Raw genomic sequence first — 22,741 nt, forward strand, 5'->3', positions numbered from 1 at the left:
ATGGGGAGGTCAGATAATTCTGGTGAAATACACTGCAGAGCCAACATAAGGGTATGGACCTGGGGCTTAAAAGAGGCCATAAATTATTGCCACTTTCATGGATCCACAGCCTGAAATATTTGTAGAGAGGATCTTTGTATGATTAATTTATGAGCAGCTCTTAGTGGAATACCCTTCCAAGATATTTAGAATATGATGTAACCCATATACCTGTTCTGTCTAATAAGACATTACATCTACATATAAGATTTTTTCCATTGTTCCGCCAAGCTCTGGTAGTCCGACTCAGCAGTTTACAAGTGTAAATCTCAAATCTGCTGCATACATATTAAACAACTGGACCATATTACTGAAAGTGCCTCGGTGGGCAACAGGCAGATTTGTCTACTTTGTGCATCCGGGACACTTTGCTATTACAGACAGGGCCACAGATGCATGTGCGGCCCTTTCTGTAATCAGGGCCGGACTGTGATCGCAAGCCATCCCTGGCAATTACATCTGACTGGCCCCCGGAAGGGGCTGGAGGGGTGGTGGGTCGGATGTAATTACCAGGACTATAACACTGCTGCTGCGCTTTTGTTAAAAGTGGCTAATTTTGCAGCACTGCTGCAAAACCGGCCCCCAGCAACTAAAACGGCCCCCACTGGTACAAAACTGGCCCCCATCCTTACGGCCCACCGGGGAAATGCCCGATGCCCGCTACGACCAGTCCGGCCCTGTTTGCAGTACTGATAGCGCTGGTGCACATGTAGCGCCAGCTATATGTTCAGAAAAAGTTCCCTCATTTGCATGGAGGCGTGGCCTTATGCAAATATAGAATTTCTATGCGTTTGCGACCACAACGAATTACAGAAGTGGGTGCAGAGGCAAAGAGGCCCTTGATGTGCACTCGATTTATGTCATTCCTTCCTTCCTTTGTGAAGCTCTCCGATATCCTTCGGGATCTTGTTTGCGGTATATAAAACTTTATAAAATAAATAAATAAAGTGCAATAAAAAGGTGTCTCACTGTCAGAGTACGCCCAGAGGGCAACCCTCTGAAGGGGTGGAAGAGGGTTGCATGGAACCCCTGGACACCCCCCTGCAGGCGAATGCAGTCATTCACTGCACCTGTCTAAAAGGAGATTTCTCTCCCCTTTTCAAAGTGCAGGTGTGTTACCTCCTGTACAGAGAAACACAGAGCAGCTTTGAAGCTGCTACTCTGTATTTCACTGCATGTGCTGCCCATAGGGCAACTTGAGTTCACAGCTGCCCTAAAGGCAGTGCATTCATCATAATAGAGGGCACTGTCCTTCTTTGCACCCTGCACACCTGTTTAAAGGTGCTCTGTGGCACAAACAGGGAAAGTATGACCTATTCGTAATGCGGCCCCAGCAGGTGTTCCGAAACATATCCATATTTTAAATGTTTGTTAGTTGATATTTTTCTTGCCAAATACCTATTATCGCCTAACTTCACCCGAACCAAGGTATTACTATGTGTTACTTGAACCGTCTTTAACATGAAGTATTAAATACCACAGGAAACTAGTTTATTCCAGAATAATTGCAGCAAATTATTTCCAAATGTCATTTTATGATCTAGAAAACAGGAGTCCCACTTTGTGCCATGTCGGTCAACCAGCATTGATAAGGAAAGACCAATGTTCACTGTTTTGCTATTAGTTCTAATACCCTTTTCAAATCAGTGAATTATTAAAACACAGTCAGATCATTCAGCTGACGGAATGCATAGTCCTTCGCATCCTCGTCCAGCAGAGCTATCATCCTATAGTTAGAAGGTTCGATCAACAAACCCTTCTTCTGGAAATGGCAAAGTGTAGACCCCTTTTATGTGGGGAGTCTCACCACTAGGGTGCCAAACAATCTGCTTTCTGTGACATTTCCAGAATTTAGGGTGTCTTTCTCATTTCCTGCAACTAGCTATTGCAGGATGCCAAATGTTCTGCATTTTGCTCTTCACACAGGTCAATGCGGAGTGCATGCTGTGAGGAGCCAGCCTCTGCTCACTAGGGGAAGGGGATGCAGGAGCTGCCTGGAGCAAATGTAATGTAAAACAACTTTTCTATAGCGCATTCTATCACTCCAAGGAGCATCTTGGCGCTTAATACCAGCCCAGAATGGAAAGGGTGGTTAGCTGGAGCAATTCCCAGGAACTTATATCATTTACACTAAGGCTCTACAGGCAGCATCGGTAAGCGTGAAGACCCAAGTCTTCAGGGCTTTCCTGAAAAGGGATTCTGATGGAATTTGCCGGAGTGAAGGAGGCAATTTATTCCATGCTCTGGAATCCAGCACAGCAAGGGATTTTCCACCTTTGGTGGCCAGTCTGAATTTTGGAACAACTAACAAATTCTGGTTAGAGGATATCAGACTCCGAATGGGGAGGTGGCGTTTGAAATTCTTTGAGAGATACCTGGGTCCTTGTGAATGATAAGCTCCAAAAGTAATAATTAAGATTTTAAATAAGATGCGTTTATGGATGGGAAGCCAGTGAAGGGTGTGTAGTGCAGCTGAAGAAAGAAGGAGCTCTGCTGAGCTAGAGAGAAGTTCTCACCTTTAAAGATGCCAATAAGAGGAATCTGAATATCTACAAAGCAGCTACTCTAAAGCACCCCAAAGCCTTTACTACAGACGGCCGTCCATCTGTAGCCAGATTGAGTTAATAGTCATGTATGTGAAAAAGTAACATTGTTATTGGAATATACTCTCAACCATTCTATTATGTATTGAAGGTTTGATTTTCACATATTTATTGTAATCGTAGCACAATAGAAAATACAAAACTTTAAGTGGGTATGATGCTTCCTCAATCAGGAATGGTGGGGAACCAAGTGGGCATTTATAGTCATGCAGAGCTGAACAGGTCATAAAATCATAATCATGTATGAACAAAAATGTGGTGGGGTTTGTCCTGCATGTATGTGCCCGGTGCAAATTTTCTGTATTGACTCTATTACCAAATTTTGACATAGCAGGGGGTAAGAGGACAGAGGCATGTGCATTATATGATTTTCACACGGTCAAACAATTTGACCAAGTGTGAGACCTGAGATTGAATAGGGGGCTGCTCTGTCCAAAGCCCATATCTTTTGCACTAAACCACATTTAAGACTTGAGACTGGGTGCTGTTGCTTCCAGGATGATGTAATTTGCATATTGAGTGCAGTTTTCCTATTAGACACGTATTACCGATGCAGCCTCCTTCAAAGTCTTACCAAAAACAGAAACAGAAAAAAACTTCAAATATTGAATATCCATTTGCAAAAGATTTGGACTTAAGGATAAGGTGGGATTTCAAAACAGAGTCGCCTAGCTCTGAGATTTCAAACTCTTTGATTAGACGCCAATTGGGATTGGTGATTCTGATGGCAATGCTCATGCACAGTTGTAAAAAGGAAATGCCACTGTCGTGAGGGCCTTGCACATAATTTTAATACAGTAGTAAAGCTATGTCTAATCCTTCCCACTGGACAATATCTAGTAGCTGGGATGGTGCTATCCATCCATCACTCTTAAAATCCTGCCTAAGTCTTGGCGGTGAACTCTGCTTGCAGACTTTGCAGAGATTTCGGCACACCGCATTACGTGGAGCTCGCAGAGTTCCGAAAAACTCAGCTCAGCGGAGCAGAGCTTTTTCCCTCACTCGCATTCATCAATGTAAAGTTGGCGAGTGCAAGCGAGGCAAATCAGACTCCCGGGGAGATTTTTCTTCTTTTGCGATCGTCAGCATCAAGTTGGCGAGCGTGAGCGTGCAAAATCAACCTCCTGAAGTGATTTCTCAACGCAGGCAGGTCAGATTTCCCATTTTGAGCGGTTGCGTATGCTGGCAACCGCTCACGTTGAGAAACTGTCTACTCGCATTGAGAAAGCTGCAGCTCGAGTAAAAATCTACTCTAGCGGCAAAAAGGAAGCAGCGCCCGCTTGCGCTGTGCATGGTGCCGTTCCGATGATTGCACAGTGCAGACAAGCACCTGCCACTGAAAATCACCACAAACAGCATTTAGCCAACGCACTCCATCTCTTGCGGAGCTCCGTGTAGCGTGGCTGAATTTCTTTTGCGCTTCACGGAGTTCAGTGTAGCAAAACTCAGCGAAATCTCCGCCCAGGCTTAATGTCTATGCATTTATGTGTCAAAAACCTTTATTGCACCTTTCAATTTACACAGCTATTGGCCTACAACCCGTCCGGGCTGGCCGCCATCACAGTAACATTTCCAGCATGCAGTAATATCCGATGAAAATCCGGTTGGTACTTATCCTACAATACATTATCACCGCTTCAGATAAAAGGCACTACTGTTCCACAATTCAGTCAATCAGTGTGGTTTTTTTTTTTTTTCTTTTTTGCAAAAACAAGAACATAACAATAAAACTTAAGGAAGCACATTATGGTCGTTCATTGTTGGTTATTAGGTTCCATGGCTACGTAGGGAAGTTTCCCCCCCAGTAATTATTCCCCTTCGTAAACCTCCCCCCAACCCCAAGACCTATTATCAGGTGTGTGCGGGACCTTCCAGGTATCATTCCTACGGTGACCCCACCACTCCGACGCCCAAGACAGGTCCGGAGTGTACTGATGCAATCTAAAATCTGTGAGCCCTCTCCCTCATGGGCTCTAAGTGGTCCCCTAGCCCGCATCCTCATCGTCTTCAGACTCGTCCTGCTCATCCTCTGGTAAGGGATCTCCCCTCTGTATATGTTCCACTTGGACCAAATTTTGTTCCATTTCCCCGGGCATGCCCTGTTGGAGTATACTGCCCGTTCTGTCACCATAACCCTGTCCATGTTAAGACCCCATTGTGCCGCCGTTGGTACATCGGCCGCGCCCCATTTCTGTGCGATGTCTCGCTTGGCCACCATTGAGTCCACTGTGACCCAGGTTTGACCATGTCTAGAGACGTCAGTCGCCTCCCATATATTTAGGAGACACCGCCTCGGATCGGGCAGCAGCGAAATCTCCAACGTTTGTGATATTGTCCGCATTATTTGTCGCCAAAACTCCTGGATACGGGGGCAGTCCCATATAGTGTGAAAAAATGTGCCCTCTTCCCCGCACCCACGAAGGCAGAAAGGGTGTTGTGTTCTGTGTATGCAATGTAGCATGGTTCTAGTATAGTAAACCCTATGCAGGACTTTTATTTATGTGTTTTTTTAATGAGAAATCACTACATTCTCTACCTAAATTGAGACAACTGCTAAGCATTTCCTGTTTTTGCAGATAAGGTCATAAAAACTGAGAAAGATATTGAGGCCTTTTCTTCTGGTCCTGGGGAAGATGCTTTACCATTGGTGTCCTATGGCCAAAAGCACAATTCAGTTCCAATTGGATAAACAAGATACTCAATTTGTACACTTGACTCGTCAATGACGGTCACAGTATGCAGTCAAGGCTGAGTTCGAAGGTGGAAGAATGCGGGCCGACTGACACGTCCCCGCAGGGGACCCTCATAAGAGGGCGGCCCCCTTAGTGCCACAAGATGGCACACGGGGAAGCCCAGTGTTCCGCGACCCCTGTTCGGGTCCCGTCGTCCCTTCCGGCCGTGTTGGGGGCGGGGGAGAGGTATAAATTCCTCCCCCGCCCACCTGGTGGCCTCTTTGACCCCTCACCCTGTCGCCGTTTGGGTGCCCTCTAGTCGCTCCGTCCAGAGGCCTGGTCTGGCGTTGGTGTGTTATTTTCCTCCGGTCGTCGGGTGGTCTCACTTGTGTGAGTCATCCCCTTTCGGGGATGGGTTCTGATTTCTTTGTTTTCGGGCGAGGGGACTGTGGGGGTGCAGAGGCATAGTCGCGTGCGCTATGCCCCTGCCACGGCCTCGGTAATGTTCGCACGAGTGGATCCACTTATATTGCATTGTGGTTTTCGCTCCTCGTTGAGGCCGTGGGACCGCTGCAGGTTAAAATAATTTTCTGCTTGTGGCATAGTTGGGGGGCGGGGGGCGGGGGGTTCGCAGGACTGCTGCCCTTGTTTCGGCTCCACATGCGAGAGGAGCAGAGGCTGGCTGTTTCGGTGGTTTTGAGGTGCAAATTTAAGAGTAGCTAGATGTCTGCTTTTAAAGTTCATGTTTGATTAACCTCATAGATGCGGCGCAAATATCCCTCCCCAGTGCTGCGCTGTCCATTGGAACTAGTGCTGAATGGACGTCCAATGGTCGTGCGCAGCACTGGGGAGGTAGTGCTGCCGTCGGCCAACGCCCCGACGCAGCACTTAAGGGGTTAATACAAAAGGACATAACGGCAACAAATCGAAGGCTTATACAATTAAGTTCAGAGCAACGGTGACCAACTAAACCAATAAAGCCGACAGAAACAGCACTAAATGGTCTGCCTAATGTGCCTTTAAAAGCAAACATATCACGAGAACTGCTACGTTAAGTGCAAGAATTGTTGTTCGCCATGTATTTTGTTTAGGGGCCCTTATTTATGTTGTGTTGGCATATGTGTATGCTAATAAACCTGCAGCTACTTTTCTACAACAAAAAAGTTGTCTTGTCTGCTTATTTATGGTTCATGTATTTGCTGCAAGAGGGCTGGTGAGTGGGCCGATATTGGCACTAAGACTTTGAGACAAATAAAAGTCTTATAATGGTGACGAGCGTGCAAAGTTGGTGACGAGAGTGCAAAGTGGATTGTGAAAAATTAGCGTGAAGTTGCATAGCATACTCGCCGTATAAGTTAGGTAAAAGTGTATTATCATTTATAAGGAAGGTAGAGCCGAGTAACAACAAAGTGTGTGTGTGCAGCTCAGTGATTGGCTCGCTGTCTGGCTGCTGCCTGACATAACAAGCAGTCACTTGGAGGAAGTCAGCCTTCAAGTTTGTAGGCGGCACGAAAAGATCCGAGCTTTAAAGGGAAATAAACCGGCAGGCCCCTTTTAGTGGGTCGCACACGGCATTGCAGAGCGAGGATTGTGTGTTCCCAGACTCACAAAGGCAGCAGGTAAAACTAGACTTTAAACGGCGAGCGGGCGGGCAGAGAGAGTGAGGGGGCGGAGCGGGGTGTGGGAGGAGTGCGGCTGGCTGCCTGATAGAGTGGAGAGCGGGCGGGCAGAGAGAGTGAGGGGGCGGAGCGGGGGTGTGGGAGGAGTGCGGGAACAGACGGGAGGGGAGGAGAGTAGGAGGAGGAGTAGGGGAGGCACGGCCTAGCGGCCGTGCAATCAAGAAGTGAGGGGGCGGGAGAGTAGGCAAGGCAGGCGGCTGGGGCCATGTGCACGCGCTTTTAAGCTCAATGCGCATGCGCATTGAGCTTAAAAGTCACGGGCACTGCAAGGAATCGCCACGATTCCTTGCAAGTTAGATAAAGAGTCGATGAGCCCCCATAGTCTCGCTTGCTCGATGCGCATGCGCATCGACAGGCGAGACCTAAAAAGTCCCTTAAAAGACTCCAGCCATACAGTCAGCGCAATGCTCTATATGGCCACCTAGAGTCACTATTGTCCCACCGCATTATTGGTGTAGTCAGTACCTGCAGAATATAAACTAGAGCGAACCGTTCCAAAAAGATATAAATCCGGACCTCTTCTGGCCTATGCAGGACAAAGGACCACTACAAGTTTTAAGTTATTTCCCCCAAAACGCCATTAAATCAAACAGCCATGGCAGTGCTGAGATCAGAATACGGTACTGTCCACTGACTCTTAATTCCATGGGATTTTCGTCCAGGCTAGGTTTTTTAGCGAACAGCACTTTCCATGCTGCGACTTTTTTTTTACTTATATGTATAATCTATAAAAAGTAAATCTATAAATCCCAGGTTTCGCTAGCACTTACTTATAATCTAAAGTGTGAATCCATTAACAGGGCCGACTTTGGGCTCGGTCGTGCTGGGCTGAAGCACAGGGCGCTGACATACAGAGTAGGAAAGGGAGCAGTCATCCAGCAGTCTTATTGCGAAAAAGGCTCCAAAGAAAACTGATTTTATTAATTGTTTCTGCAGGATGCTATCTACCATGTCCATCTAGTCTGTTCTCTTCTTTCCTCCTCCTCCTCCTCCTCCTCCTCTTTTTCCAGTACACTTAAATGGGTGTGGATTCACCAAAATGTCAAGGGTAGCGCAAGTGACATCACATTCCCTTTAACCTTAGTAAGAGCATATGACCCATTACTCCGAACCTTTTCCAGAACGGCATGTCACCAGACCCCAACATCCCGCTCACACTCTCCTACACCCCCTTATACTCTTCATAAATCTCACTCACTTTCTCTCTTAATATCACTCATACCTACTGACACTAAGATCCAGGTTTGCACACTTTTGTGATGTAAACCTGGTGCAAAACGTTAATGTTGGATTTTGTATCCAACTCAAATTCTGTTTGCATTGGATAGTATCCCAAAGTATCACAAAGTTGTGCTATGCAATGCTTTGCACTATTTTGCATAAAGTGGGCATTCCACGGATGGTGCATGGACATTCCCTTGCAACCACGTATGGGTTTTGACGCAAATCTGTATTAATAAACATTGGCAGAGAAGAATTTGCACCAAAATCTTACGATTGCTTGAGGCAGGCATAACAAGGAGAAATGTTTTCATTTCTCCCAATTTTTTCAACTGTGCATGTGTACAGCACACGTACAAAGTGAGAAATGGCTTAACGTATAGTTTTTGTATTGGAACGTACCCTCTTTCAGTAAAAAACCTATGCTTCATGCTTATGCACTATGACACAAGGGTGCGTTGTGTTAGCGTGTGGCCCCCAAAAGTGCACCAGCGGACAGGCAGCAAAACAATCCACCATACCTTAGCAGATAGGGTGCAGAATTGCTCTCTCTTTCACTCAAGACAGCAGAGCATCTTCGGTGCAACATTGCCTTGCGTCAAAGAATAGACAATTTGGGATTCAATTTCACAGTCTCACTCACTACCTGTTACTGACTCTCACTTATGTTCACTCACACACACATACTTACACATACAGATGCATGCTTACACATACACACGCTCCTATCTCACATAAACACACTCTTACCCGCAAGCACACAATATGTATTTAAACAATATTTTTTACTTACAACAACTGCCTTCAAAGATTCTGTGCAGGTAAGTGTGCTCCATGTTCTATTACACTAATAGTGAATAATAGAATATTACTTAAGGGAGTTAAGTCAGTTTTTATGATTGCTACAAGAACACTTTTTTGTGTGACAAATGTCCACTTTTCTCCACAGTGATGACACAGCTATAAGTTCTTGCGCTGTAGAGGCGTTACCGTGGTCCCATTTCCCCCCTCCATGCCTCTCATCCGACTCCTGGCCCTTTTGGGTTTGAGGCAGGAGGCAAGAGCTCAGCAACAGGTGACTGGGGTAGGGGAGGACAAGGGAGTAAGTTTGCTGAATGAGCGTCACTAACATCATAAGCAGAGGAAGGTTTGGAGTATTTGCCATGAATATTGGACGTGGAGGCCAAATTAGGTTTTACCCAATGCACTATCTGGTCAAAGGTCACCCCATGTCCCAGAATGAAAAGCACTGTTGGCAAAAAAAAAAAAAAAGAGAGTCTAATTAGCACCTGTGGAGAATATTCTTGCATATCCAAACAATTGAAGCTGGCTGAAAGAGTTGAGTGTTATCTCCTGTGGTAATGTGGCGCAGCCTGGAACAATGACTGGCAGGGCGCAATAGCATGGTTGGACTTGTCAATAGGGCAATCAGCATGCCCTATGAGCTGATCTGATCATATGGAGGATCTTTTTTGAACGATATGAATTACTGTTATTGAATTTTTACAAAATATATGAGATGCATTGAATTATTCAGACCTATGTGTTTTTTTTTTATTTAGTTCCCCATATGTATTAATCAGGGAATCATTTTTGCAACAGAGTCTATCTGACAGAACCACATATGTTTATGTACTTGTTTTAAACTTAATTTGGGCTCTTTTTGTAGGCAGACTGCCAATGTACCATTTAAAGAGACTGAGAAGAAAGAATTGTGAGGGTGAAGGGTACAGGCTGAAATACACCTCAAGAAGTACACTGTGGTTGTGTTGTATTAGGTTTTGTATAAGGAAGGATGTATAGTTTCCACATATCACGTTGTTCGACTACACATTCAAAGGAATCCCATACCGTTTACTGAGGGATCATAGGGCTGTGCCTCTTCGTAATAGCCTTCTACGGACTCTGTCTTAGTCTGCGTGAGGGAGAGCTTTTCTTGAACCTGTATGAATGAGACAACACAGAATATTATACGGGTGATCAACATGATTTGCCCCATTTTTGTAACATCCAACAACAAAGAAACACTACTAGCTTAAACCTACTCTTCATCCCAAAAATGGTCTCTTTTCTGAAACAGATCATCTCAAAGTCAAAAGTGAAAGATTTCTTTATTCGGTTAAAATTTAAAACCATCAAAGCACAAATCACATCACAACTACCTATTATGTATTATACATTATTAATACGAACATTAATACATAAGTCAAATTTAAAAGACCATTTACCGCCCATTTATGCGCCCCCATCCAAATACACCTTTGGTTTTCAAATAAATACGTAAAAAAGTTTGTCACATGCCAAAATACATGAATTTAAAAATCTCATTTTACATAAAAACTTTAAAAAAGAAGAGAAACAGCACTATGATTGAAATCTATTTGTTTGCCTAATTGCCCCAGTGATATAGCTAGCAATTCCAACACACACAACCGAGGAACCGAGCCTTTGCAAATAGGCTAATGCTGGCCTAATTTGCACAAAATTAACCCCTCTTAACATTGGAAAAAAAAATCTGGGCAGGAATACAGAAAAATCACAGAAAAAAAACACGTGGAGGGTATTCTGCTCTGAAAAATTATCACACGGGCATGGACCCAAAGACCCCTCTTTTGAAAAGCCTTTTGGGAATGACAGCAACCAGGGGAGCATGTTATACTTAAACCTTGTTAACACAAACAAGTGATAGGGTTTGTTAATATAGGTTAAGTATGGCTGTATTTCTCTGCATAAACTCAGCATAACAAAACTCCTCACCGAAGGTTTTTCTAATTCCGCCTCCTCCCTCGCGGACATTAACCTATTTAGGAACTGGGACTTCAACTCTCTAATGGCCACCTTGCCAAGAGGTCTTGGTTTTAAAAATAAATCAGAACAGCCTAAAAAATCCAATTGTGTCTTAATATAGCGAATCCACGGAATATCAGATCCTCTATCTAAAGACACACAATCCTGAATAATCAGCTGATTCAAATTTGGTGATGGCTGCGCCCAGATTCTTAGCCAACATAATAATGGGTCAACCACAATCTGGTCTGAAATAAATTCGGCACCCAGGTCCTCATGAAGATTATAAATTGGAATGGAAGATGGGAGCGATAGCAGCTTATGGAAAAAATCATTTTCTGCGTTCTGAATTCCAGCAGTCTCCGTATAGCCCCAAATATCACTCCCGTATGTAACCATCGGTAAACGCTTAGCATCATAAATCTTCAATAGCGCCGCGAGTGGTTTGAAACCTATCCTTTTTGCAAATCCTAATAATGACCCAGTCGCTCTGGCTAAGGTGTTTTTATGAGCACGTTGCATAACCCATGATCGCCTTTCATCAAAAAGTACACCTAGATATGGGAAAGCGGGGACTTTTTATAAGTTCAATGCCCTTGCAATAAAATTTAGTCTTTTTAGCCCGTCCCTTTCCGATAGTCATCGAGTGTGACTTTTTTGAGGTTAGTGATCAAATCTAAAGAATCCATAAAATCAATAAAACAGTCTAAAAGGAATTGTAGCCCCCGCGACGACCTAGCCACCAAAAACAGCATCATCTGCATACAATAACGCTGGAATCATTTTTTTAACCTGCTCTTGGAACGTCCTTGCAGGAAGAGATCAGGGCATCACCCAATTTGTTAATGTAGAATGTATACAGCAGGGGTGCAAGAAAGCACCCCTGTCGTACTCCTCGCTTCACTAGCCATTCCTCCGTTAGGCTTCCGTTTTCATTATAGCGAACGGCCGCCATAGTATTTTCATGGATAGCTACCAAAAAGGAAACCAACGCCGGTTCAAGCCCAATACAATGAAGGGAAGCCCAAAGTTTTTGCCTATTTACAAGGTCGAAGGCGGTGGATACATCCATAAAAGCTAAATGGATATCCCCTCGCTTAGCGACCATGTACTTCCCTATAACTAAGTGTAAATTTAGGCATTGTCCCGTCGTGCCCTTTCCCTGCCTAAACCCATACTGCAGGTCGGATATGATGCTGTTTTTTCAAGCCAATCTGTTAGACTGGTGAGTACGACATTCCCCATTATCTTAGCTGCAGAGTCCAAGAGAGAGATCGGCCTATAACAGGCCGGATCGTCTCTTGCACCCTTTTTGAAAATTGGAATTATAACAGCTTTGGCCCAGGACTTGGGGAAGCCGACCTGGTCGCGGCATTAAAAACAACTGCCAAAATTCTAGCCAATAGATTGGGATCGGCCCTGTAGAGGTCTGCCGGTACGCCATCTGGGCCTGGCGCTTTTTCCTTTAAGGTCGACATAATCGCCTTGGTCACTTCTTCCACTTTAAAGAGCACACTTAAAACATGGTTATTATCCCCCTGAACAATTGGCACAACCTGGTTCACATCAGATCATCTCACATTTACCTTTTATTAAGCTTGTTAGCAGGGCTCAAGTCAAGAGTAGGTGAATTCCCTCCTCCCAACTATCTTTTAACAAGCATTTGCAATGCCATAGGTCTCGCATTTACTAAACTCTCGTAAATGCGAGACATATTGCATTGCAAATGCTGGTTTGTCAACGTGCCCATGCGGTGCTTTCACTTTAATGTTGGCCACGCCACCTTCCTTAGAGGAGCTGTATTTGAAGAAATTGGCGTGGCCGACATTACAGTGAAAGCGCGGCATGGGCGCTTTTACAAAAAGAAAAGCACTTGTTTGTCAAGTTGACAAACAAAAATTTGGGGGGTAAAGTTGACAAATAAATATTCCAGCGATTTTACTTTAATGTCGGCCATGCCAATTTCTTTAGACGTGGCTCGGGTAAAGAAAGGTGCCTGGCTGATATTAAAGTGAAAGCGCTGTTTGCTGTAACATAAAAAAAAGCATTTAATAAATAAAGAAAGGAGTGCGGACGCTCTATTGAAAGTGGACTGCACTGAAAAAATAAATAAAGAAAGGCGCGCAGCCGCTCCATTGAAAGCGGACCAGGCTGCAAAAATAAACAAAGAAAGGCGAGCAGCCATTGCAGGAAAGCAGGTCGTGTCTGGAGTAGGACAAAATAATGAAAGAAAATAGTTCTCACAGCCTAATGAACATACCGTGTAACCACACAAGTAAAAGCTCCAGTCCTTATGGGAGGTTACAAATGCAGACAAGGTGCTACCAAGGAGGGACTAACAAGCCTTTTAAGGAATCAGAAGCAACCATTTGGAAAGGACATGAGCTGGAGCCAATTGAAAAGGTGGGCGGAGAGTGGGAGGGGTACCAAATCCACACCAGAGTACAGCATGCCTCGCAGAGCAGCGCATACGCTGCCTTGGCTCGACCTAAAAAGGGGACTCCATTCCCCTTAGTCTGTGGCTGAGAAGCGTCACCTTGTTGCCCAGCACTGCGGCTGCTTACATTTACAAACACCGGCCTCAGAATGTTTGTAAACCTCTATACCAATGCAATCATCACCTTTATTTGTGAGAATGACTCAGGAGGGATTATCTGTAATCTCTTATCTGAGGAACACAGAATTTGACGAAGTTACCCCTTTTACTGCCTAATGCACTTTTGTGCTTTGGAGGCAGGACAACAGCAGGAACCAAACAAAGTATTAGCATCTTTTATTTAGTCTCTAAAAGCAGTTTAAACATGTAATTTCCAGGTTCCATGTGCCGTTTTAAAAATATTGTCACTTTCAACCATTTCTGATTGTATTTACTAATTGATGTGTGAAAAAAGTTGCACATGTATAAAACGTAAATTGAAAAATGTTTGTAAAGTTCTTTTGTGATTATGTTTATTTGCTTTTCCTGTAAACATACCCTTGACCTTTTTGGTAGAATTATTAAAAGAGCTCGGCATCACTTCCTGTGACATCATTACCCGTGACATCATGGTTATTTCCATATGATAATCCTCCCCCACATTATTATCCCTATGACTTGTGTCCTGCTGGTTAGCATTTATTGATGAATTTGCAGACTTGTTTGGTCTATGAACGTCCCTCAGTTCTAGATGACTTGGCTGTGTAGTATGAGACCATGCATTCCATGCGGGTCTCACTCTTCTCTTTTACCAAAGTGTTACAGCCCTCCTGGAAACTGATGGTAAAGTCATACAGGCTAGGGAAAAGTTTTGGAGAAATATGGCAGTGCCCCATTAAGAAGTACTTGTTCAGTGTTGCAGCTTTGCTGAGGGCTGCTGCTGCTGTATTGCAAGTTCGTGCAGGGCGCTGATTAAGAAAGTAACCCACTGGAAGACGCTGGCGAATCACTACAGCCTTTTTGGAAAGCGCCTGTAATAATTTGTAGCCATGATGAGTTATGTAGGTGAACACTGCAGCCATTCTGAGAAGAAATTGTGAACTATCCCATCCCTGTTAAGAAACGCTGGTAACGTACCAAGACACTGCTAAATAGTATAGATAAAGTTGTGCAGCCCTGCTGTGAAGTGCAGACCTTGCTTTCTGCCAAATTTTATGTAATTCTACTAAGCTGTTCTGGTGGTATAGCTGCGCACTTTTCCAATGCAAAATTGCACGGGGAAATTGCATTTTGGGGCTCCCTTTTTCTCCCTTGGCCCCCGGTTGATGGATCACCCTGAAACTTTCCAGGAAGGAGCAGAGGTGGATGAACTTTTGTAGGAAAGCTTCGGAAGATTCATCAAGCAGTGTTAAAGTTATTACCAAACAAACAAACACTCATCCTATGATAACAAGGTCTTAACTATAACTACACAGATACCACTGTGTAACATATATACCCACACATCTCTCTCTATATGTGTATATATATATATATATATCTCCATACTAATAATATAAAGAGACAGCCTAAATCTTTGAGGCGGGTAAACTCAAAAAGTACAGCACCAATCACAACACCCAATACAGCCTTGGAAAGGGAAGTTGCAGCAGAATGACATAGGCTATGCAGACGCCCACCATATACATTTAAAAGGTAAAAGAACCGTGCCAACAAAGTAGTCCCTTGTGGGCGTGTCTGCATTGTGCTGTGGGCGTGTCAAACGCTGAGGGCGTGTGATACGTTCCGCCCTTCATGCCATGTCTTTTATCGTGTGCTAATCCCACCCTGCTCCCTTTAAATTCTCCTGCACCCCATAATCATAACCCACCCGTACTCCTTAAAATACCCCAACACCCTTAAAACACTAACCCATCTTAACTCTATAAATATACCCTGTACCCCAAAACCCAAACCTATCCCTAAACCCTAAAAATACCCCTGTACCACAAAGCCCAAACCTAGCCCTGAACCCTATAAATACCCCTGTACCTCAAAACCCAAACCTACCCCTGAACCCTAAAAATACCCCTGTACCCCAAAACCCAAACCTAGCCCTGAACCCTAAAAATGCCCCTGTACCCCCAAACCTAGCCCTGAACCTTAAAAATGCCCCTGTACCCCAAAACCCAAACCTAGCCCTGAACCCTTAAAATACCCCTGTACCCCAAAACCCAAACCTAGCCCTGAACCCTTAAAATACCCCTGTACCCGAAAACCCAAACCTAGCCCTGAACCCTTAAAATACTCCTATACCCCAAAATCCAAACCTAGCCCTGAACCCTTAAAATACCTCTGTACCCCAAAACCCAAACCTACCTCTGAACCCTTAAAATACCCATGTACCCCAAACCTAGCCCTGAACCCTTAAAATACCTCTGTACCCAAAAACCCAAACCTACCGCTGAACCCTAAAAATACTCCTGTACCCCAAAACCCAAACCTACCCCCTGAACCCTAAAATACCCCTGTACCCCAAAACCCAAACCTACCTCAACCCTAAAAATACCCCTGTACCCCAAAACCCGAACCTAGCCCTGAACCCTTAAAATATCCCTGTACCCGAAAACCCAAACTTACCGCTAAACCCTAAAAATACTCCTGTACCCCAAAATCCAAACCTAGCCCTGAACCATAAAAATACTCCCTGTACCCCAAAACACATACCTAATTCCTAAACCCTAAAACTACCCTTTACCCCATAACCCAAAACTATATCTGAACCCTTAAAATACCCAAACACCCCAAAACAAATACCTCAGTACCCCAAAACATATACCCCTATACCCATACTTACCTTATCCAAACATTAAAAAAAACCAATGCTTTTACCATTCATGCATTTACAACGAATTTTTACAACGAATTTCGTTGTAAATGTATGCGTGGTAAAAGCATATAAAATGTAATGCCATGCGTTATAATGGCATTGTGGAGTCATGGTACTTTCGTAACAAAAGTATGCAGAGTGATAGTATGCGGAAAGAAAGTTGCGGAATAATGGGTGTTTACCCTCCCCGGTAAGTACATTGGTGGCACGGCGGCCCACATCTCCAGCAACATACTCGTATTTTTTCACCACCGATTTGAAAAATGCACAGGTCTCTCTCATTGATGGCCAGCACCGACATACACTTTTAGACACACCTCCCGTCACAAGTTCTAGAATTGCAAACTTTAGAGCTGGGGAGCTACGTTCGAATCTCAGCATCAGCTCAACATCCTGTGATTCCAGGTAAATCGCTTTGTCTCCCCGTGCCTACCACAAATGAATGTGTTCTTCTGTAATGTAAATTGTGCTCATGCCATGTTGTCAAGTTCGCGCTATATAATATTGCAAGAAAAAATAAAGTAGGGAAACTCGAGTTCACACACTACTGAACGCGCACTCTTTAGTGCATCAGCAGTGCACTGTGAATCGGAGCGTTTCACAGGCCTGTCACAGATAAGAAATGCTATCAAAACGAAATCCTACAAAACAATATACTACTGGCCGGCAGCAATTCATATCCGGACAACGTCGGGACGGGGTCCTAGTATATATATAAATATATAATTATTGACATTGCATCCTATCCATCGGATTTTAACTGATTTTAAAATCATTTGTTTGCTCAAAATATGGAATGGATGTGAAACGGCATTTTTGCAAATGTAGATACACACTGACAGTTCTAAGTGTTACTACCGAGATATGCAGTCAGGGAACAAATCATTGAGGTATTCAAACCATGATTTAGTCAAAAGATAACTGTCTGATGATTGCATACATTGTATACATCTTGTAACCAAAAAACTTAACCAGATTGGTGCCTTGCACTATTTTGTATTTCAAAGTGGGTATTGTTTACAAAATGCACTGTCACTCACTGTTTGAAAAAAATGGGAGAAAAATGGTAAAAAAACAGTCAGGTGGCTTACGTGTCATTGGATCAAGTCTCCCTGGAGCCGAAGCGCGTAATGGCCGGTACAGTTTGGAGACAATAAACTAGATTCTGTGCACTTAACTGTGGTCCATGCTCCATTTTTGTTGAACAACACAGCCGCTGTGCAGTGGAGTCTTCAAGCTATATATGTGTGTGTGTGTATGTTGTGTCAGCCATTACAGGTCTCAGGGACATAGTCCTTGCATCCTGAACATGAATTTAAATCAAAAAAACTATAAAGGAGCAGAATGAGCACTGAGCATACCCTGACACCAAGTGGCATCACTTTAGTGCTTTGCAAACAGTGCACCATATAACTTTTAAGATGCACAATTACACCTGTCCCCATGGCTTACGCCATTTCCATACTTTTGACCCACTTGTGTACACCGAGTAACTCTGTGCTGTACATGACAATAGAGTGATTACTGATGTCACCAGTGATAGCAATAATGTTGCTTGAGATGCCATCGGTGATGTCATCAATTATGAAATTTAACATAGGATTGATTTGATATGTGAGGTCATATGCGTGGTGGAAGTGCAGGTTATATTAGCTCAGTAAAATATAACCGGATACATTTCAGAGGTTTTCCGGTTTTTTTTTAGAATTAGCTTTTAATTAACTTCAATGCCTAACTATAAAGTCACTTTAACCTTTGTTTATTTCAGCTAACAAATATCGCACAAATATACATATACATTCTTACTTCATCCAATGTAGTACATTTCCTGGTCGCTTTTCACATCAGTTTCACCAGAGACGGAGGCCTAGAGTTTAGCTGCACGACCTTGTGTGTAATCGCACTCAATGCATCTAAAATCCATGGAATGTTATGCTAGAGATTAATTTCAAACACACTCATTTTTTCACGGCAATGTTTTGCACGCCTCTAGGTCTCTTGGCCGAGCAGGCCCGTCCTTTAGACTCGGTTTCCGATGTATCCATGAACGCGTCAAATTGCTGTAATGTAACTAATCAGGGAGATGCGTTCCAAGATGCCGCGCGCGCCCATGCATGCACGTGACCGCGCCTACATGTACTGTGCCCGGCGTGGCCTTAGACATCAGAAGCACAGAGACCAGCTTTTGACGAAAACACAACTCTCGGAAGTGGATAAGAAATATAAACAGCACTAAAGCAACACACGCCTTTGAAAAGCCTCCCGGGAGCTGGAAAATCCCTGTAAACGCTGCCAAATTCCTTCCCTGCTCCCACCCAATCACCAGAGGAGATTGGCAAGGGAAGCAGATCAGAAGCCCCAGGGAGAGGCAGCGAGGGCGAACAATGGTGAAACAAGCTGCAGCCCTCAGGACCTAGCAGGGCCAGTGAGATAGTAGATCCCCATGCTTGCCAACATCCTGAAGCTAAAAAGAGGTAGGATTATTTTTTAATTTAAAAAATGTCAACAGTACAATTATGAAGTTACAAGAAATGACAATTACCCCTGTGATGTCATCACGTGAAATTGCATCACAAGGAAAATCCTAGTCCATCCTGCAGGATGCAGCGTTCAAGTTAATCATACTCTCTGGTACCCAGAAGCAGTTCTGCCAGTGCCCCTTACACCTGATCTGCAGCCCTGGAAGCATTACAAGATGCTTCATTTCAGCAGGAACAGGCTACTCCTATCGGGTGATTTTACGGATATTTTTTTTCTCCAAGTGTCTCAGTCCAATTAAATTGCATCATGGCTTGAGCACTAGGAATGAATCCAGTAAAGAAGAAAAAAAAAAAACAAGAATTGGAACACGTGGTCCCGGCTAACAGTAGCCTGCCCCGTGCTGTAGCAAAAGTGGGCCCTCCCCAGCAGTTCTGCCATGAACCTCCATGGCAGCAGCATGTATCGGTTGTTCCTGAAGCAGGGCCACACAAGGAGCTCTGCCAGAGGTCCTCACTCCAACTACGGCGAAGGTTAATATGCTTCTGCCGCTCGTGTGTAGTGACCTTAAGACATGGCACAAGTCCTAAAAAACAGAAGCGGGTGGGCTAACGTAGTTAGGCAGTATGCAAGTGACATCATGGCGCACAATATCACGGCGAGCGACATCACGGTGCAGGACATCACACATGCCATCACAGGAAATGACATCACAAGCCACGAATTTATAGGAAGTGGCATCACAAGAAGTGACTTCATATCTAAAGCCCTCACATATATGTTTAGCAGGTCCATCGTGTACATTGCGAGGATAATAGCACTGTGAGCTATGGAAGATATGTGACGTCTACACCTTGCAGTCCCCCAGTTTTATGTAACACATCCTGTACATTAATTTACATACGTATATAATTTATTGTACATGTAATATGCACGTGTTGATGTAAAGTGCTCTGACACCCTGCATTGGGATGAGTACGGCGAAGCAAGAAAAAATAGTGGTACTTAAGTTATTTCAACGCCTCCTCAGGGGAAGTAAGCTCTATAGAAAGGCAAATTGCTTTGCGTAAATACTGGGAAAGAGCTGCACAACTGACATTCTTACAGTTCATGCATATCTCCTAAACAGGAACTGAACAAAGTGAAAAGCTGGCTCTCTCAAGTATGTGTGAAGTACTAACAAGGTGTGAGCCTTTGTGTCCCCTCCGCTTCATTTGCATCAGGTGTGAGCCTTTTGACTGCTCCCAGCCAGGAGGCTCAAACAAAAAGAGGCGCGGTAGCCCCTCAAATTCAGCCTTTGTTATGGGCCCAGCAGGACCCTTAAATAAGAAAGCCCCATCCCCCCTGCACGTTGTTTGTTGAAGATGGAAAGCAGACAACTTGCAGACGCTGCTGAAAGTTTCCTGGTGTTTTGAAATTACACCAGGACGAGTTCAGCATATTATTCAGTGGGGCCTAAATTTTTGGCAGGGGGGACGGCGTTCACCCTGTGAAAAAAGTGTGTGGACGCCGTCCACCCGCGTGTACCCCTGACTCGTGCCCTGCCTGAAGAATATAAAATGGAAGCATGTTGTCCAGTGACCAGTAAGGGTACCAGGAAACCTAGCACTACAAAGGAAAATTGGTATCTGGTTCGCGGCTTAAGAAGTAATATATAGCAACAATATAGGTTCAGTTGGCCACTAAGGTCTCAGGGCCAGGTGCCACAGCACCTGCTGCACCATTTTGGTAACCTACTAACCTTCTTCCTTTGTCTCACACAACAAGGGATCACTCCCAAAGTGACAACTGTTCTAAGCCACATTGCCTCCTCATACGTCTCCCCCTTCCAGTCCTTACTGCATGAGTAGTCCTCTGCTCCCACAGGACTGAGACGAGAAAGACCTGTACTTGGAGTAATGAAGTTTACCGGTAATAACCAGGCACTAAACTCATCCTGCCCTTCCTTCTCCCATTGTCCCCCACTCCTCACGCCATCTCCTTCTTTAAGAGCCACTTCTCCCCACCCTTATAATAATAATAATAATCCACATTTGTAAAGCGCACAATCACCCGTAAGGGTCTCTAGGCGCCGTCGGGAAAAGTAAGCGAGCTATTGCGGAGAAGTGTGGCTCAATGGTTAGAGCGGCAGACCCTGTTGCAGAGGTTTAGCCCATGACAAGGGTTCAATTCCCCGTCTCGGCGGGTCTTGGGCTCAAAAATTCCACGGACCTGATAATTCTCGCCTCGGTGCCTATTCCAATCATGGAGTCCCACTCTGCAACTCTGGGCAATAGCTTGCTTAATCTCCACAATGGCCCCCACAACGCTAAGGATGCCTGGCCTCACCTTGGGGGTGCCCAGGAGTGGACGCCTCACAGGGAAAGCCAGGATGGGTTCCACAGCGGTATTCGTACAAGCGCCTTGAGACCCTTGCGGGTGAGTAGTGCGCTATACAAGTATCAATTTATTATTTATTTATTGCCAAGAGTCACATGGTGCTGGGCTAATCTGCTGCCGGTGCCAGGGATCGAACCGTGATCCCCAGATTCTGGAGTCAGTCGCCCTAGCGGCGGCGCCACACCTCTTCCCCTTCATCCTGCTCTTCTCCGAACTTTGCCCCTCGTCTTTCACTCAGGACAGTTTTGTTCAACAGAGGTATGCGCATATCTGCTCTCCCCGCGCATGAGCACACTCCACTTCAGGACCACCACCACATATAGAATGTCTTATACCGTGAGCGCTTGAATCCGATCATATATAACCTGCATTATTTTTTCCGATTTCCATGCTAGTTTGCACTTCGATTTGGAGTCAGATAAGATTTTCTGTCATCATTGGTGATGACCTGTGGGGTTCATGGCATGGGATTGTTTCCCTAGTTGTCAATACTATGCAGTAGGATTTAAGTGTAAACTACTAACTTCAGGAATTTAGGAATGTGCATTGTTTTCCTGAGTCTTTTTAAGTTTGACCCTAAGCGGCAGGATCCTAGAGTTAGTTTCCTGCTAGCAACAACCTTGTTTGATCGGGTTTTAGAAACATAACTACAATGTAAACATGCTTCCCTTGGCAGCCAGCACAATACTGTGCCCCGGGTGACATGGCGATTCTTGAATTTCATGCCTTCATCCCATTGTTTATAAGGTTGAGGTCTACACTGGTCTTTGCTGCAGTGTAGTGTCATTTGAGCAGCAGCTCTTGCGACTGTATTGGCCCTAAAAGTCAGCATTGGCTGGGGGTGGGATGCTTTGCTTTCTGGCCTCTAAATTCTGGACTGCATTGAGTGAGTCTGCTGTTTTGTTTCACAGCCACGGGTATTAAGATGCATTTGCAAACTCCAGGAGTACATTTTATTTTATTACTATTTTTTTACATTATAGTATTCACCCGAGAAGGTTATCTAACTGAACTAGAACCAATCACCGTCTGCATGAGCCTGCACTGATCACATGCTTGAGGTGAGTTTGTAATGCAAACCCATTTACTTGGTAGGGATCTGGGGTTTCTTGACTCTGAATGGCCTCTCTCTATTTACCCCATAGATGCATCTGAGAGACTGAGTTTTTTTCCTGAGGAGACCCACTGAACAGTTTCGTTGGGTCGAAACAATAATCATGTCAAAACAACGGACGCCTGTGATTGTATATACGCACATCATATTATAGAGCCCACATCACTTTCACTTCTGAACACCGCACCATGTGCACTATTTTTGATTATTACACTAACTAAGGGCCATCAAGAATATATTTGATTGGCAACCAGCAAGGTCTTTGTGTTTCAATTAATGAGCAAAAAGTGTGTCATTTGATGGTTCTCACACATGTAATAGGCCTGGCAAGAAATGAGACCCATCCAAAGGTTGTTAAAAAATACCAGCTTTAAGTATGGTGTCGATGATGTGAATTGTCAGGTTAGGCTCATCGGCCCACCTGCTTCCCCGTATTGTCCTTAGAGCCACTCTGCGCAGGAAAAAAGAATTGATGGACGAAATG

At 44.4% G+C, this 22,741-nt stretch overlaps 1 protein-coding gene across 1 annotated transcript in view; it reads right to left on the reverse strand.

Moving 5' to 3' along the window:
* The window catches only part of AFAP1L2 (actin filament associated protein 1 like 2), a 588,328-nt gene that overhangs the window by 130,810 nt on the left and 434,777 nt on the right, over positions 1–22,741 (reverse strand). The window contains exon 5 of the mRNA XM_086922880.1: positions 10,066–10,156. Within this exon, the coding sequence (XP_086779006.1) occupies positions 10,066–10,156 (91 nt within the window). The remainder of the gene's footprint in view (positions 1–10,065; positions 10,157–22,741) is intronic.

Source organism: Lissotriton vulgaris, chromosome 5 (assembly GCF_964263255.1).
Source record: "Lissotriton vulgaris chromosome 5, aLisVul1.2, whole genome shotgun sequence".
In the NCBI taxonomy this organism is placed as follows: Eukaryota; Metazoa; Chordata; class Amphibia; order Caudata; family Salamandridae; genus Lissotriton; species Lissotriton vulgaris.